The 16751-nt window shown below is 42.7% G+C and overlaps 2 protein-coding genes across 6 annotated transcripts in view; one reads left to right on the top strand and one right to left on the bottom strand.

Moving 5' to 3' along the window:
* Nucleotides 1-5: 5 nt before the first annotated feature.
* SPCS1 (signal peptidase complex subunit 1) lies at nucleotides 6-6286 on the top strand. Its single transcript, XM_054034885.1, has 4 exons — nucleotides 6-397; nucleotides 2073-2132; nucleotides 5475-5561; nucleotides 6096-6286. Exons 1-4 carry the CDS (start codon nucleotides 8-10, stop codon nucleotides 6216-6218), a joined length of 660 nt encoding a protein of 219 aa, XP_053890860.1. The 5' UTR covers nucleotides 6-7; the 3' UTR covers nucleotides 6219-6286.
* A 2337-nt stretch (nucleotides 6287-8623) lies between these two features.
* The window catches only part of NEK4 (NIMA related kinase 4), a 41147-nt gene continuing 33019 nt past the window's right edge, over nucleotides 8624-16751 (bottom strand). For all 5 annotated transcript variants that reach the window (XM_054034879.1, XM_054034875.1, XM_054034877.1 and 2 more), the window contains 2 exons: nucleotides 16079-16212; nucleotides 8624-10051 (listed from right to left, as the gene is read on the bottom strand). In XM_054034879.1, the coding sequence (XP_053890854.1) occupies nucleotides 9959-10051; nucleotides 16079-16212 (227 nt within the window). In that variant the 3' untranslated portion in view covers nucleotides 8624-9958. The remainder of the gene's footprint in view (nucleotides 10052-16078; nucleotides 16213-16751) is intronic.

The raw sequence follows: 16751 nt of genomic DNA, 5'->3' as shown, positions 1-16751 counted from the left end.
ACGGGAGATGGGGCGGAGCAAGGCTGCGCTGCTTCCGGCCAGCTCAGCGTCTATCCTCCGGACTCGGACCCACTCCTTCACCGCTGCTGGTGGAGTGTCGACGCGGGCTAAGCGGTCCGGCAGGGAGGCAGCCGCCCGCAAGATCTCGCCTCCCTCCTCCGAGGCCGGTGCCGCTGAAACCTCCGCTGCCTCCACCTCACGGGCCGGGGCCGACTTTGGCTCTCAGGACGCGCCTGAAGTTTCCCCTTCGCAGGCTGAGCGCGTCTCCGGGGCCTGCGCTTCTCAGGGCGGGGCGGGCAATTCCGAGGAGAGCAGCGAGAGCGGGGAGGCAGCCGGCGGCGCGACTTCCGTCGCTAGCACCATGCTGGACGTATTCGGCTCCATCCCCACCCAGATGGTAAGGGGGTCCCCAACTCCACAGGGAGCACCGCGGGCTGGATAATAAAACCAACCGGGCCAGTGCTCCGGGGCATCAATCTCCCTCTGCTGGGGTTGGTGCTGCCTAGCTCGGTTTCCATATCCAGCGCCACACTGTTCTGTTGGCCTCGTACTGTGCAAGGGTTCTGTGCTGTAAACAACAGTACAGATCAGCTATTTTTCGTTACGACATGGTAATTAAGTAGTCAGTGCTTCTGTGTACAGTAAGAATGCTGCCCACACTTTTGTGGCTGAGTTACTGCACTGCTGCAGTTACTGGGGATTTCCTGACTTGAAGTCTAACTGCTCACTTTTTTGTAGTATTCATCATCTTAACTTAAAGTGAATGACATTAAGTGCAATGCCTACAACACTCCTCCACAAAAAGTAGCTAGTCTAAAATATCTGGACAGGGGTGAAAAGGGTGAGATATAGTAGTTCATTAAACCATTTAAAAGTTCTATAGTGACAACTGCTGCAGCATCTACAGCAATACAAACAGACTACTTCTGTCCAAGATGTTTGTGGCTATGGTATACTAGCTGGGATGCAAGAATTAAAGCAAGCATGTTTCATCAGTTGACAATTGTGTTCTTTTGAAATCTGTGGCCTTTGACTTTCTAATAGTCTTTTTTCATGATGCTCCCCATCTTTTCTTCCCACCCAAAAGTTAGAACCATAGCTCGAAATATTGATTTTTGTTTTTTTTACAGCAACATTTTGTAACCTCACCAAGTATTCTGGATATTAATGTAGACAGAATACTATTCTCTCCAAGATAAGAGTATCTGGAATGCAGAAGATAGGATATGGTGCTGGAATCCAAATGCACATGTGCTTAATTTCACATATCAGTCACTGTTTGACATATTTGAGAGCGTGCAATTACTGTTTTTTTTTCTGGTGAAGTGGGGTTACAATGTACAAGGAGGAAAATATACCAACATGCCAATTAAATTACACACACCAGTCTTGCTATGTTCATTTCTTCACCAATAATTGTGTGCACTTATCTGCTGCTTATAACATAAGCTTCCTATGCAAATTAAATTTAATTAAGAATGAGGAAGCATGGTTCTTTGCTCTAAGCAGAGAGCTGGGCATTCTAGTACTGGCTCTGCCATAGATTGCATGAGACCTTCAGCAAGATAACCCGTTTCCCAGTTTTATAAAACGGGAAATATTGAATCAACACGAGGTGATTCTTTGCAAAGGGCTATAAAAATGCAAAGTGTGTGACTCTGTAGAAAGGTGCATAAAAATGCAATAAATTAAACTTATTTTCTGCAATTTTAAATGCAACCTCCTTTAACTGTGATGTGACTTTGGGAGCCTGTGCAGATGTCCCTAACTCTTAATGAAAGCCCAGAGTGGAGTTCCTGCTTTTTTGTGTTATCATTGGAGCTGTAGGAGACACTAGGCTGGAAATTTAAAATTTTTACAGCATAAAACCAAGATTTTTTTAAAGAATACACAAGAAAACATTCTAGTCTTAAGCATTTGTTTTGTATTCCACATTATTCACTACAAAGTCAGGGCACGCATAGGCACAAGCTCTATCTTTGTGCTACTTGATCGTGACAGAGGCTGGAAGAATTGTTTACTTGTTAGTGTAGATGGTTGGGTAATAACTTTTAACCATTCCCCCCCCACAGGACTACAAGGGTCAAAAACTAGCAGAACAGATTTTTCAAGGGATCATTCTTGTTTCTGCGGTAAGTATAATGGAGCTATAGTTAAAGCTGTTTTAGACATCCTTTAAAAATAAACTGATTATGGTCTGAAATCTTCTTAGATTTTTAAAGCTTGAAGCAAATCAGCCAGACTGTCTTTGAATGAGACTTTAAACTAGTGGCTTGGGGTGTTACACTTCGTCTATGATCAAAATACAATTAGACTGCAGTGATATTAGAGCAGGGGTTCTCAAACTGGGGGTCAGGACCCCTCAGGAGGTCATGAGCTGTCAACCTCCACCCCAAACTCTGCTTTGCCTCCAGCATTTATAATGGTGTTATAAATTAAAAACACTTTTGTATATATTTAAGGGGGTCACACTCAGAAATGGGTCACCTTTGGATTCCAGTTTAATTCAATTTCAAATTCCTTATTCCTGAAAAGACGCATAGTTTAGTGGACTACGCACAGGGCAAGAAGCCAAGAACTTTCAAGTTCTAATTGTAGCTCTGACTCTTCTATGTGGCCTTGGGTAAGTCACTTAACCTGTCTGCCTCATTTTTCATAGAGGTGGAGGAGTGTTTACAACCTGCTTTATAAATGCCATTGAAAAGTCTAAATAGTTAAATACTCAGATACTGAAGGTGTTTCAATATGATCCCTTCGCTATATTCTATAATGCAAAAAAAAAAAAAATTACATTAAGAGAATATTAAGGATGCAAGGTCAAGCACTCAAGTGAAGAGATGCCAGAATTAAGGCTTCTTTCACACTCCAGATTTTTCCAGAAGCATTTAACAGCTGTGAGTTTCATACACTACAGGACTCCCATCTGCTAGTTAACTTTGTAACCACTGAGAGTGTTGTGCTGTAGGCCTGACAGCTGTTACAAGCTATATACTATATAAAACCACATTGGTTAGAACTAGGGCTGTTAAGCAATTAAAAAAATAAACAGTGATTAATTAGGCAATTAAAAAAATTAACCACGATTAATCACACTGTTAAACAATAGAATACCATTTATTTAAATAAATGGATGTTTTCTAAATTAATATTGATTTCATTTACAACAGAACAGTGTACAGCATTCACTTTATATTACAAATATTTGTGCTATAAAAAACAATAGTATTTTTCAGTTCACCTCATACAATCTCTTTATCACGAAAGTTGAACTTACAAATGTAGAATTATGTACAAAAAAATTGCATTAAAAAATAAAAATGTAAAACTAAGAGTTTAAAGTCCACTCAGTCTTACTACTTGTTCAGTCAGGCACTCAGCCAAACATGTTTGTTTACATTGATGGGAGATAATGCTGCCTGCTTCTTGTTTACCTCACCTGAAAGTGAGAACAGGTGTTCACATGGCACTGTTGTAGCTGGCATTGCAAGATATTTAAGGGCTAGATACGTTAAAGATTCATATGTCCCTTCGTGCTTCAACCACCATTCCAGGTGACATGCATCCATGCTAATAAGGGGTTCTGCTTGAGAATGATCCAAAGCAGTGCAGACCGACGCATGTTCACTTTAATCATCTGAGTCAGATGCCACCAGCAGAAGGCTGATTTTCTTTTTTTGTGGTTCGGGTTCTGTAGTTTCCGCATCAGAGTGTTGCTCTTTTAAGACTTCTGAAACATGCTCCACACCTTGTCCCTCAAGTTTTGGAAGGTGCTTCAGATTCTTAAACCGTAGGTCAAGTGCTGTAGCTATCCTTAGAAATCTCACATTGGTACCTTCTTTGCATTTTGTCAAAACTGCAGTGAAAGTATTCTTAAAAAAAACATGTGCTGGGTCATCATCCGAGACTGCTATAACATGAAATACCTGGTAGAATGCAGGTAAAACATAGCAGGAGATAACAGTTCTCCCCCAAGGAGTTCAGTCACAAATTTAATTAACACATTATTTTTTAATGTGTGTCATCAGCATGGAAGCATGTCCTCTGGAATGGTACCTAAAGCATGAAGAGGCATACAAATGTTTAGCATGTCTGGCATGTAAATACCTTGCAATGGTGGCTACCACATTCAGGTGACATAGTAAATAAGAAGCCAGCAGCATTATCTCCCGTAAATGTAAACAAACGTGTTTGTCTTAGAGACTGGCTGAACAAGAAGTAGGACTCAGTGGACTTGTAGACTAATGTTTTACATTGTTTTATTTTTGAGTGCAGTTAGGTAACAAAAAATCTACATTTGTAAGTTGCACTTTCACGATAAAGCGATTGTATGAGGTGAATTAAAAAATATTTTACAGTGGAAATATTTCTAATAAATTGAGCATTGTACACTTTGTATTCGGTGTTGTAATTGAAATCAATATATTTGAAAATGTAGAAAAACATCCAAAATATTTAATACATTTCAATTGGTATTCTATTGTTTAACAGTGCAATTAAAACTGCAATTAAACACAAATTTTTTTAATTGCAATTTTTTTCAGTTAATCGCATGAGTTAACTGCGATTATTCTACAGTCCTAGTTAGAACCCCGACAGCATAACATTTCTGGGGATCATACAACACACACCCTTCTGAGAGAAGGGTCCATTAAGTACATAGTATATTATTTAGAAATTATTCTTAAAGTAAAGGTATAGCCAAAATATAGATTGAAAATCTATAAGTAGCTCGGGAAATTCCAGTTATGGAGTCAGGAAATTCATGTTGAGGTTCCAAAAAAACAACTTCCTGTCTGCTCTATGCAGAGGCCATATCGTCCCTTCTAGTAAAAGCTACAGAACTAAAATATCCAAAGCAAAAACAGTATATATCAGACAAGCCAGCTTAGTGTCCAGTGTAAACTGCAGGCTCAAACCTGCACCAATTCATTTTCATTAAACATAGTGCTGTTGTACCTCCCCTACATTTTATTTATCTATTCTCACATGAAGCCAAGTACGCCTTCTCCATAATGATTAGACACTAATTCATCATAAAAGCTGTTCCTTATCCTCTATATTTAAGTAAAATATTTTATTCTCATCCTGTTCTGCTTATGCCTATTCATTAGAAAAGTAGCTCCACATAAAAATTGTATTTCAGACTTCACCATATTGAAGAAACATCTAATTTTACTGTTATATTCATGAAGTTATTCTTAATTCACATAAAGACTATTCATATATAATAACTTAGTCCAACTATCCCAACACTGATCTCAAACTACAGATACTCATTGGGTGTGTGTCAAACTAAGATTAAGGATTGTGTTGGAATTATAATAAGTTTCCCAACTTGTTAACATTTAGTGGTTTTGTAACTTATGTAATTGATTTTCCCTGTTTATGGGATTTTTTCAGAATTAACTGAAATCATTTTTGGTCTGGGAATGCTCATTAGGTTATTTTATTAAAATTGGTATTGCTTCTTCTAGGTAATTGGTTTTATCTATGGCTATATCGCTGAACAGTTTGGTTGGACTGTCTATATAGTTATGGCTGGGTTTGCTTTATCGTGCCTGGTAAGACAATTACTTATGATTACTAAATTTCTACATGATTACTAAAAATACTAATGGAGTTTCCAAAACTAAGTTGCCTGTTCATCAAATGCTGTTTTTACCTGAAACAGTGCTTAAATACAGGACTACTAGCATTGACTAGATGAGCATAATACAAACAGATGCAATAGAAACTTTACATTATGCACTAATGCACTTTCCTTCTGACCTCTCTGTTCTTCTAGTCCTGTACCTCCACTTAGCTTAGCCAATGTAACTTGTTTCTTATAGTCCAGTTCTGGTCCTAAGAGACTGATGTAAACAGGGACTCCAGTATAGAAGACTTCTATTGGTAATCTACGTCACTAAATCAGATGTTCTCTTCAATCCAGTAGACCTTCATCTTAAGTAATATTTTGATAATAAATCAGCCCTTGTTCAGCTGATACTGCAAGTCCACATAATGAAGGTTGTGTAGTAGTAACAGTCCTAATTACATGCTAGATGAAGTTGGGGTTAGTGAGTTATATAATTAAACTTTTTCTTCCTTTACAGCTAACACTCCCTCCATGGCCTATGTACCGCCGCAATCCTCTGAAATGGCTACCTGTCCAAGAGTCGGGAACAGAGGATAAGAAGCCAGCAGAGAGAAAACTGAAAAGGCATACTAAAAGTTGAAGAATATGAACCCTCATGATGTAACATTGGAGAATTTTGCTTCATTAAAGGTTTCTATGATATTCTCAGTATGACACCCCTTCTTTTCTTAGTACTTTAGAGATTACTTGCTACTGTTAATATACCAGGATCCATCTCAAGGAACAGTACATTTGGGGTTGAGGAAAAACGTGCAGATTGCCTCTAGCAAAATTTTGCTAGGCTTTGCTGTGAAAGCAAAATGGGAAGTAAACATTAAATGAGTTTAAATTAAAAATGAATTTCAGGGTGCACTTAGGCAAGTTCTATGTTCTTGTAAGCTCTGCAGTTTAGTATTTACTTTACAGGCAGTGTTACTTACAAGTGAATCAGTCTATTTAAGAAAACTGAGGAAATAGCTTGAATTAAAATATTGGTATCAGTAAAACATTTCAGCTGAAGTAGCTGTGGTGTATTTAACAAAGGTATTGAGTATAAAATAACCAGCTGATTTAGTTATGCGTATTGCATTTGCAAGTTCATGGCTGCTCAAAATTTTCAAATTTAAGTATACATGTTTTGATTCCTGTGTAAAGCTGGGGAATTAAGTCTTTCTGGTCCTTGTGAGTGAACTGCCTTCTCCCTTTTTATGGAGAATCAGTCCTTTTTAATGTGATTTGGATGTGTATGTATGAATGTACACAAGTAAAATATGCCTACATCTAGTATCTAATGTGGCAGGAATGAGGTAATGTGAACTAGGCCTTTAGGAAGACTTTACCTAAGAGAATTTCAGTTGCAGCAAAGCTAACATGGAGTTGTGAATAGGGCAGATATAGATAATGAACCGTTGTTTGGTGGTAAGGAGAGTTTAAAAGCAAAGACTAGTTTTATTTGTGAATTCAAGCAATTTAAGTAGTTGGTCACATAGAAATGAAGCATAACAGTATGAGAAGTCCTAAGATTTTGTTGTTGTTTTTTGTTACTGAAACACAGCAACTTTGCAGGGTTGCTTTATAATTTATTAAATTCCTTAGCCTTTTGGAATTATCACTTTGAGAGTACTCTGTTCTAAATGCATCAACTGTGTAATGGTGCAGAGTGGAATGGCTACACTACAGAATAGCTTAGGAGAGGAAATGAATACCAACACAACAGAAACTGGTGGGACTACTTGCTTAGCAAAATGTAAATATCCAGTGTTAGAGGGCTTATTCCTTCACCCTCTCACATGAACAGAGAGCAACAATACCCAAAGTCCAAAGGTGCAAACAATTCGATGTTTATTGGGGTGAACTTCCAGCAAGCATGATTCCCGTTTCCTTCCTTCCTGTCCCCCTTCCCAGCTCTGACACCACAGAATTTTGCCTATGTCCCTGTTCCCATTTCCCCCCCTTAACAAAACATGATCCCAATTCCCATCCCTCCCTTTCCTTCCTGATTGACTGCAGACTATATAGTAAAACTTGTTTTGCTTAGCTATACCTTAACCAATCATTTTACTGAAATTTAACTAACCAATCCTAACACATTATAACATGGTTATTTAACCAATTATATTCCACGACCTTAATTGGTTTACATCCAACAAAATTAATTATACAGCAGACAGAAACAATCTCAGAACCAGACAGCAATTATATAGACAAACAACAGGGAAGTGAAGACTACAGTGATAGAATAATACAGAAATAAGGATTTCACATTCCAGCTATTGATAAGTGAGTTCTTGCCAGACAGGATGCTATCAAACTAAGTTTCCTTTTGCATCTTCTAGGCTCTTCCCTTTCTCTGGAGGTGATAGATGGATCCTGATATTCTTAATAGCCCAATAGCACCTTATTTCAATGTGACCAGGCCTTAGACTGTCACAATAAGTGAAGGCCCTTAGACAGACAGTGATTTTGATTCTCTCTTTTATACCTCTATAACTAGGTAAGTGATAAGAATTCACCTAAATTCTTAAAGTATAGGCCTTTGCAGACAGGTCTGAATATCTATATCCTAAACACTCCACCCCTTTTCTTTTTCTTTTGGGATCCTCTTGCCCAGGTATCATTGGAAAAGCATAGGACATATGGTGACATTTCCTGATAGGGCCAGGCATCAAGGTGGAAGCTGTTGATATTCCATTTGTCCCACTGCCTCTTGTGTAGCATAGTGCCCTGCACCTTCTCGTATGGGCATACCACACCTATTCCAATTAGTGTTCCAGACTTCCCATGATAGTGGGTCCGAGAAGGTTGGGTCCGGGTTGTCTAGTAGAGCTGGAACGGGAGGACACTAAGGAAGGAAACTAGAATCATGCTTGCTGGAAGTTCACCCCAATAAACATCAAATTGTTTGCGCCTTTGGACTTTGGGTATTGTTGCTCTCTGTTCATGCGAAAAGGACCAGGGAAGTGAGAAGGTGAAGGAATAAGCCCCTTAACATCCAAATTGGCCTCTTCTCTTGTGATCTTTAGTGTGCACTCTTGATGTTCAAATCATCTTTTGTACCAACACTCCAATCTTTGCTTATTAAAAGTGATTTTGCTCCTCGTAGCTTGAAGGTGAACTATAAACTAGACATGCCCAGAACAGTGGGACTGAGGGAGATGCAGAAGCTGCAATGGATGTGGAGAACTGAGTTGAGCCTCCTCCCATTTTGTGAAGTCACCTACTCTAATGCACTTTGTTCTGATGATGGGCACTATTATTCTGCAGCATTTCTCTACATGAGCTATTCTGTAGGATAGAATATCTACTAAGCGTATTAAGGAAACGGGACATTTTGTAGACTTACTGAAGGTGGTTTTATTTTACAAAATTCAGATATCCTTGACTTAATTATCCCTTTAAAAATCAAAGATTTACAAACCTTCAGAACACTGATGGTGCAAAACACATTCTGTCATCAAACATTAGAACATAACAAAAGTATACAAAAAACTTACTATAAGACAAGTTGACAGATGAAATGGTACATTAAATAGACCAATTTATCTGAATGTACCTAGTCTTTCTTTAGTCATTATTCCATTCCTTTTAGGAATGAGTATTTGCATTTGTTTTGGTTGGAGAAAACAAAATTCTAATCTAAACCTTGAACATGAACTCTAAAGATGCCCAAAGGCTCAGAGTAAGGAGTCCATCTTTTTACTGCATCTTAAACAGTTTAAATTTTAAACCATTTCTAGAAACTGCAGTGAGTTTTTGCAGCTACAGAAATCACAATCAGCTCTCCATGCCCAACTGAGCTTTAGGTCTTAACTTCAGTACATTATAATTCTAATAATCTCACATTATAGGTTTAGCAAATGTTCCCAGTCACTTAGTGGTATAGTAAGACACAGTATGACTGAAACAGAAATTAGAACTAGATCTTATATTAGTTTACATACAGAATTTAGTACGTACTTTCTAGAAACAATTTCATACTCATAAAACACTCATTCAGTGAGACCAAAAGGCAAGTAGTGTAAAGTAAAAATCCAAATTAACATAAAATTTTTCTTCTGTAGAAAAAGTAAGTCTTTCACATTTTAATATAAAAACATTACTAGTACTAATGCTGTAACAAAGATGTGCTGCTGTGCACAGGCAAATAAGCATTCCACTCTGTCAAGACCAGTTTACCTCTTTACCCAGATATGAAAAATCCATGGGTAAATATAAGTACCACAAAATTAGTCTATACAGAATATGGAGATAATTCAGTCTACCAGACAACCTCTAAAAATAGGTCCTTGCTGCTTTTCTCTAACAGCTCTAAGGGAAGAAAGGTCCAGTTAAGTCACCTGGTCAAAACTTAACATTTTCTTCAAGAAACTTCAGATGGCGAGCCTTCACACTGTAATTTGTGTACTTCTCTCTCATGTGCTCCCGTAAGTGCAACTATTGAGCATAAAAGAAAGTCAGCTGTTTTTTAATCAGAGATATGAATGCTGCTACCTGATAGACTTACATTGAGGATACCAAAGCACCTTTAAATAAAAACGTCACATGAAAAGTTTGACCAATGAAAAGGGGGCGCTGATAACATTTAAACACAATCATAGTGTTGACTCAAATAAAGAGCATATTCCAAAGTGCCACAGGTCAAAAGGAATTCCAGAATTAAAAAGGTGTGAAATTTAAAACAACTTGGATTTTTGATTAAACTTGTCTACATAAAGAACAGGAGTACTTGTGGCACCTTAGAGACTAACAAATTTATTAGCGCATAAGCTTTCGTGGACTACACACAAGTACTCCTGTTCTTTTTGAGGATACAGACTAACACGGCTGCTACTCTGAAACTTGTCTACATAATAATTTGTAGCCAAGGTTTGCATGGAAACAGCTAAAGATCTCTTAAGATTTAATCTACATTAATTAGGAAGATGAAAAAAAACGGTTACTCACCTTCTCATAACTCTTGTTCTTAGATGTGGTGTTCATGTCCATTCCAATCAGGTGTGTGCATGCTGCGTGCGTGCCGGAATATATTTCCCTTAGCAGTGTCCGTAGGGTCAGCCCAGGCACCCCCAGGAGTTGTGCCTTCAGGGCGCCCAATATAGGGCCCTGCCGACCCGCCACTCCCTTAGTTCCTTCTTGCCAGCTACTCCGACAGAGGGGTAGGAGGGTAGGTATTAGAATGGACATGAACACCACATCTCAAAGAACAGTTACGAGAAGGTGAGTAACTGTTTTTTCTTCTTTGACTGCTTGTTCATGTCCATTCCAATCAGGTGACTCACAAGCCTAAGTTCAGAAGGTGGGGTCAGTGTCTTCCACTGATTGGAGCACTGCTCGTCCGAAGGCCACATCGGCTCTGGCCTGCTGGGTAATCGCATAGTGCGTTGTGAAAGTGAGTATAGAGAACCATGTTGCTGCTCTGCAGATTTCCTGGGTGGGAACCTGCACCAGGAATGCCACTGAGGAGGCCTGAGCCCTGGTGGAGTGCACTGTGATTGAAGGAGCGGGCACCTTTGCCAAGTTGTAGCACTCCCGAATGCATGATGTGATCCATGGCGAGATATGTTAGGAGGAGACAGAAAGACCTTTCATTCTGTCCACCACTGCCACGAATAACTGGATGGACCTTCAGAACGGTTTTGGTCTCTCAATGTAGAAGGCCAGCACTCTGTGGACATGCAATGAGTGAAGCCTTAGCTCCCTGGTGCTGGAAAGTGGTTTAGGAAGAAAACAGGGAGGAAGATGTCCTGGTTAATGTGAAATTGGGAGACAACCTTTCAGAGAAAAGCCGGGTGAGACCCGAGCTGAACCTTGTCCTTAGGGAATACAATGTAAGGAGGTTAGGGCCCTAAGCTCAATGTAAGGAGGTTAGGGCCCTAAGCTCAATGTAAGGAGGTTAGGGCCCTAACCTCCTAGCTGAGGTTATTGCTACCAGAACGCCACCTTGTATGAGAGAGCGCACGCAGGGAGCATGTCACCAAGGGCTCAAATGGTGATCCCATAAGCCTGGAAAGGACCAGATTGAGGTCCCAAGCCGGCATAGCCTGTTGAGACATTAAGGAAACGGCTGATTTACAAAGACTAAGCAGCCCTCTGCGCGTGGGTGGAAGGTGGAGATGGTGGCCAAGTGAACCCTTATTGACGACATAGACAGACCTTGCTGCTTAAGATGGAGAAGATAGTCCAGTATAAGTGGCACCGAGGCGAGCGTTAGGGATGGGAGGTGCTCTGACCAGATTGAAAATCTCTTCCACTTGACAAGGAGGTAGCTCCTGTCGAAGGTTTTCTGCTGCCAAGGAGAACTTGTCTGACTTGATCAGAGCAGGAGAGCTCCACTGAGACCAGGGTCTTTGTGTTCTGAGACCTCCCAAATGTGCCCCCCCAGCCCAAGTCTGACACGTCTGTCAGTAACGAGAAGGATGGTAGAGGGCTGGTGAAGGGGACCCCTGCACCTACTACCTTTGGGTCGAGCCACCACAGGAGGGAGTCGAGTACTGGGTGAGGCAGGGTTATAATCCTGTCCAAACTCCCGGACTGGCAGATACACTGACGCTAGCCATAACTGAAGATGCAAGCCGCCATGTGTCCCAGAAGTGTCAGGCAATTCCTTGCTGTAGTGGTGGGGAACTACTTGAGACCCCATATGTCGTCGCCCAGGGACCAAAACCTGGCTTGTGTCTAGTCCAGCACTGCCCCTACAAACTCTATCCTCTGAACAGGGGACAGCGTTGATTCTCCTTTGTTTAGGAGACCCAGTTCATCGAACGTCATTCTTATGAAAGACCTGTGTCGCCACTTGAGACCTGGAGCAGCCCTTAATCAGCCAGTCGTCGAGGTACGGGAACAATGGTTCCCTGTACCTGCCTCTTTCACAGGAATGCCACCACAACTACCATGCACTTGGTGAACACTTGAGGAGCAGCTGACAGGCCAAATGGGAGGACAGTAAACTGATAGTGGTGGTTATTGTAAACTGAGGTATTTTCTGTGGGACGGAATTATTGCTATGTGAAACTATGCGTCCTTCAAGTCGAGGGTGGTATACCAGTCTCCTGGATCCATTATCCCCTCACTGGAGGCCAAAGAGACCATGCAGAACTTGAGCTTCTTCACGAACTTGTTGAGTTCTCACACGTCTAGGATCGGCCTGAGCCCACCCTTGGCTTTCGGTATTAGAAAATACCAGGCGTAGAAACCCTTGCCCCTTTGCTCTTGAGGAACCTCTTCCATTGCCCCTAGAGAGAGGCGCGAATGCATCTCCTGAATAAGGATTTGCTTGTGAGAGGAGTCCCTGAAGAGGGACAGGGAAGGGGGTTGGAAGGGCACAGAATTGGATGGAGTATCCCCTCTCTACTGTGCAGAGTACCAAGTGGTCCGAAGTGATATTTGACCATGCAAGGTAGAAAGGGGATAGTTGGAACTAAAAGGTAAGTCGGGGTAGATCCAGTTGTTGCACTGGTGCGCCGTCCTCGACGATACCCTCAAAAGGCTGGTCTGGGGCTGGGAGGTGTGTTGGGCTGGCCAGAGTCCTGGCCGGAGGACAGGTGCTGTCGTCTTCTGCCACTCCTATTTCTCCTTCGAGGAACGTCCTGCCAGTTCTGTGGTTGGTAGAACTGTGAGAGGCCGCAGCCAGAAGTGGCTGCGCTGAGTGGCGGGAGTGTGGAGGCCCAAGACCTGAGGGTGGCCCTTGAGTCTTTTAGACTGGAGTCTTTTATCCGTTTTATCGGAAAATAGGGCCAAACCCTCGAAGGGGAGGTCCTCGATGGTTTGTTGGACCTTGTAGGGGAGACCAGAGACATGCAACCAGGAACTCCTCCTCATTGCAACCCCTGTGGCCATTGTGCAGGCGGCTGCATCTGCCGCATCCAATGCGGCTTGTAGGGAAGCTCAGGAAATCAGTTTTTCTTCCTCCACCAATGCCGAGAACTCTGCACGAGAGTCCTGCCAGCAAACTTGGCCATCACACCGCAGGTGTTGTGCAAGTATCTGCTAATGATGACCTGCTGGTTTGATATGCAGAGCTGCAGCCCCCAGCTTCCTCCCAAAAAGGTCTATTCTTTTAGTGTCCCTATTTTTAGGGGAGGGGCCTGGTAGCCCTGGCGCTCACACTGGTTTGCTGCATCAACCACTAGGGAATCGGGATGTGGGTGGGTATAGAGGTGCTCATATCCCTTTTAAGGGACAAAGTCCCACCTCTCGTTTCTCTTGGCTGTAGGGGGCAGAGATGCCGGGGTCTGCCACAAGGTCTTTGTGGTCTCAGTAATAGTCTTTATTAATGGCAAGGCAATACGAGAGGGGGCAAGGATATCAACCATTAGGTCAGCATCCTCTACCACCTCCTCTGCCTGGATGCCCAGGTTCTGGGCCAAGAGGACAGCCCCTGTTGTCCTCCAAGGACGGGGCTGTCCAAGTCCCAGCCACGGTTTCATCTGGGGAGGAGGAGGAAGAGGAGAAAAGTCCTGGCAATGGGCCCTGCTCACTCCCCTCAGCGCCCAGGGGATCATACAGCTAAGAGGTCTGTAGCCTGCGGTGCCTGGATCATCGGTGCCGGTGCTGAGGTTGCCAATGCCAGTGGTGCCAAGGTCGGAAGAGTCGGTGCCGACGCTGTCAACAGTGCTTGTGGAGGGATGAAGGATGCCAAAGACACCGATGCGGACCTGGACCTTGACCCTTGGATTTGTCCCTGGCTCTAATGACACACCCAGGGTGTCTAGAAGGGCCACTGAGTCAAGGGTTGCCACTATGGTGGCCACGGCACCAGATAGGGCTGGCGGTCACGGCGGGACATAGAACTTCTGGTCCTATCGGAGTGGTAGAATTCTGCCTCCGACTCCTCAGTCAGAGGAGGACCACCATAGAGGAGCAGTACTCCACGGTGCCGGGGAGTGGTGCTGACAAACGGGACCGGTGCGGCTCCCCCATGTGGGTGGACCATGCCGGGGAGAGGCGAGATGGAGATTGGTACGCCATCGTCAGCTTGCCCTTTGATGGGAACGGGGGCCGGCCAGTCACAGGCAACTTGTCTCTCCTCTGCAGGGAGGACGGCACCATGAGGCGCATAAGGTCTGAGACGCCTCGAATGCCTCTGGCGTTGAGGGGAGCTGGAGCTGTCCGCCATGTCCAGCTGGAGAGCAATGAGGGTTTGGACTCAACTGTACCCTGGGGCGGAGGAGCCGAGGTGACGTTGCCCATTGGGTCTTCCTGCCGCAGGCTTCTTGGGCTTGGAGGGGGAAGAGTGACCCATCTCTGGCCTTTTTTTTTCTGGGGCACTGGGGACTGAGACTGGTGCCTGACAGAACACGGTCTATGGGCAGAGCCGTAGCGGTGCCGTGACTCCTTGGGGTCCTTCCTCAGTACCAGCTCGTGCACCGTCAGCGCCGGAGCACTGCACACCGATGAGGAGGTGCTGGGCGTGGGTTCTGCTGACCCCGGGTCGGATTGTGGTCTGAGTGCCACCTCCATTAGAAGAATCTTGAGTCTTTGATCTCGGTCCTTCAAGGTGCTAGGGCAGAACCCTTTGCAAATTCTGCACTTCTCCTTCCGGTGGCTCTCCCCGAGGCACTGCAGACAGGAAGAGTGCGGGTCGCTCTTAGGCATAAACTTTCCACAGTCCTCAGAGCTTGAACCCTGAAGACCAAGGCATACCCCAGAACCGGGGAAGCGGTGTTGGGGGGGAACCCCCAAAAGAAATCTTAAGAGCTACTAGAACTATGAACTATTAACTGACTACTTACATTAGAAGCTATAAACACGAAGAATGGACACTGCCCAAACGCGCTCGCAAAGCAAGAGCAACAGTTGTCGCCGGCGGCAAGAAGGAAATACGGGGTGGTAGGTTAACAGGGCCCTATATTGGGTGCCATGAGGCACAACTCCAGGGGGCACCCAGGCCAACCCTCCGGACGCTGCTAAGGGAAAAATCTTCCAGCTGGTGTGTACGCAGCACGCACACACCTGATTGGAATTGACATGAACAAGCACTGAAAGAAGAAGGATCGGTTTCTGCCTTTGGATACTTGTTCAAATACACGTGCACAACTTCCAGTGAAGTCTGAAGACAGAATTTGGGCATTCAAAGTTGAACGCGTAATGAAGATATGCTAATAGATTAATGTCAAAGTAGGCAAATCTCTTGTACCTTTTCCAAATTGGAAGATAAGGGTATATGGCATTGCTATCAACTTCCGAGTAGGATCAAAGAATTCAAGGCTGCTCCCCTTCTTACATTCTGAGTCAATTACATTGCATACCATGCTAATTCGTGTAGTTAATATACATGAGTATGATACTGATTCTGCAAACAATTAAGCATGTGCTTAAGTCTTTGCAGGATCAGGGCCTATATCATTACATCAGATCAGTTTCTCAAGATATAAAAATGAAAACAATGCTCATTAAACCTTTGTGTGGAAGAAAAAAAAGAAGCAAATACAGTTGACTACAGTATGTAGGAAAGACACTCACCTCTCTCTTCAGTTCATCATCTTCCTCCATGATGTCATATACTTTCTCTAGAAGTTTCACTCCCAGCCCTTGCACCACATCAGACCTCAAAATTTCAACCATTCTTCTAATCTTTTCAGGACCAGATAAAACATCTAAAAAAATAATACAATTAACTATTTTTGCACTGACAATATTAACAGTCATCTTATACGTACTAGAAGTACTTAGAGTGGTTGGTACCAGCAAAGGCCTGGGAGGTGGTTTAGGATTGTGGAATAGGCACATCAGCTGCATGTCTCTGATCAGCAGAAATACAATTAAATAGGTCAGTCATCAGAAGGTGACTACTAGGCCTCTATGCAGGTGCAAGGTTCATACAGATTCAGTTTGCAAAATCAGGTCTTGGAGGGTCAGAGTTTCAGACTCAGAAAGACATCGCTGTATTAGTGTATACTCTGATTATGTTGGGAAGGTTCTTTGTAGTCATAATGGTAGAAACATTTTTTTCTAATTAAGTTGATGTTCTGAAAATAATTGTGTGGCAAAGGGTGGATTCTACAACAATTTTCACAGCCATACAATATACAGAACCTTAACAGAGAGGTAAAAAACAACACCACTTCAATCACTTTACATTTGAAAAACAAAAACGAATGTAAAAGTTCAGTAAGTATTGTATTTATACACAGGA

This window comes from Malaclemys terrapin, chromosome 7 (assembly GCF_027887155.1).
Source record: "Malaclemys terrapin pileata isolate rMalTer1 chromosome 7, rMalTer1.hap1, whole genome shotgun sequence".
In the NCBI taxonomy this organism is placed as follows: domain Eukaryota; kingdom Metazoa; phylum Chordata; order Testudines; family Emydidae; genus Malaclemys; species Malaclemys terrapin.
Note: the sequence above shows the minus strand (reverse complement) of the source record. Positions and strands in the feature narration are given on the sequence as shown.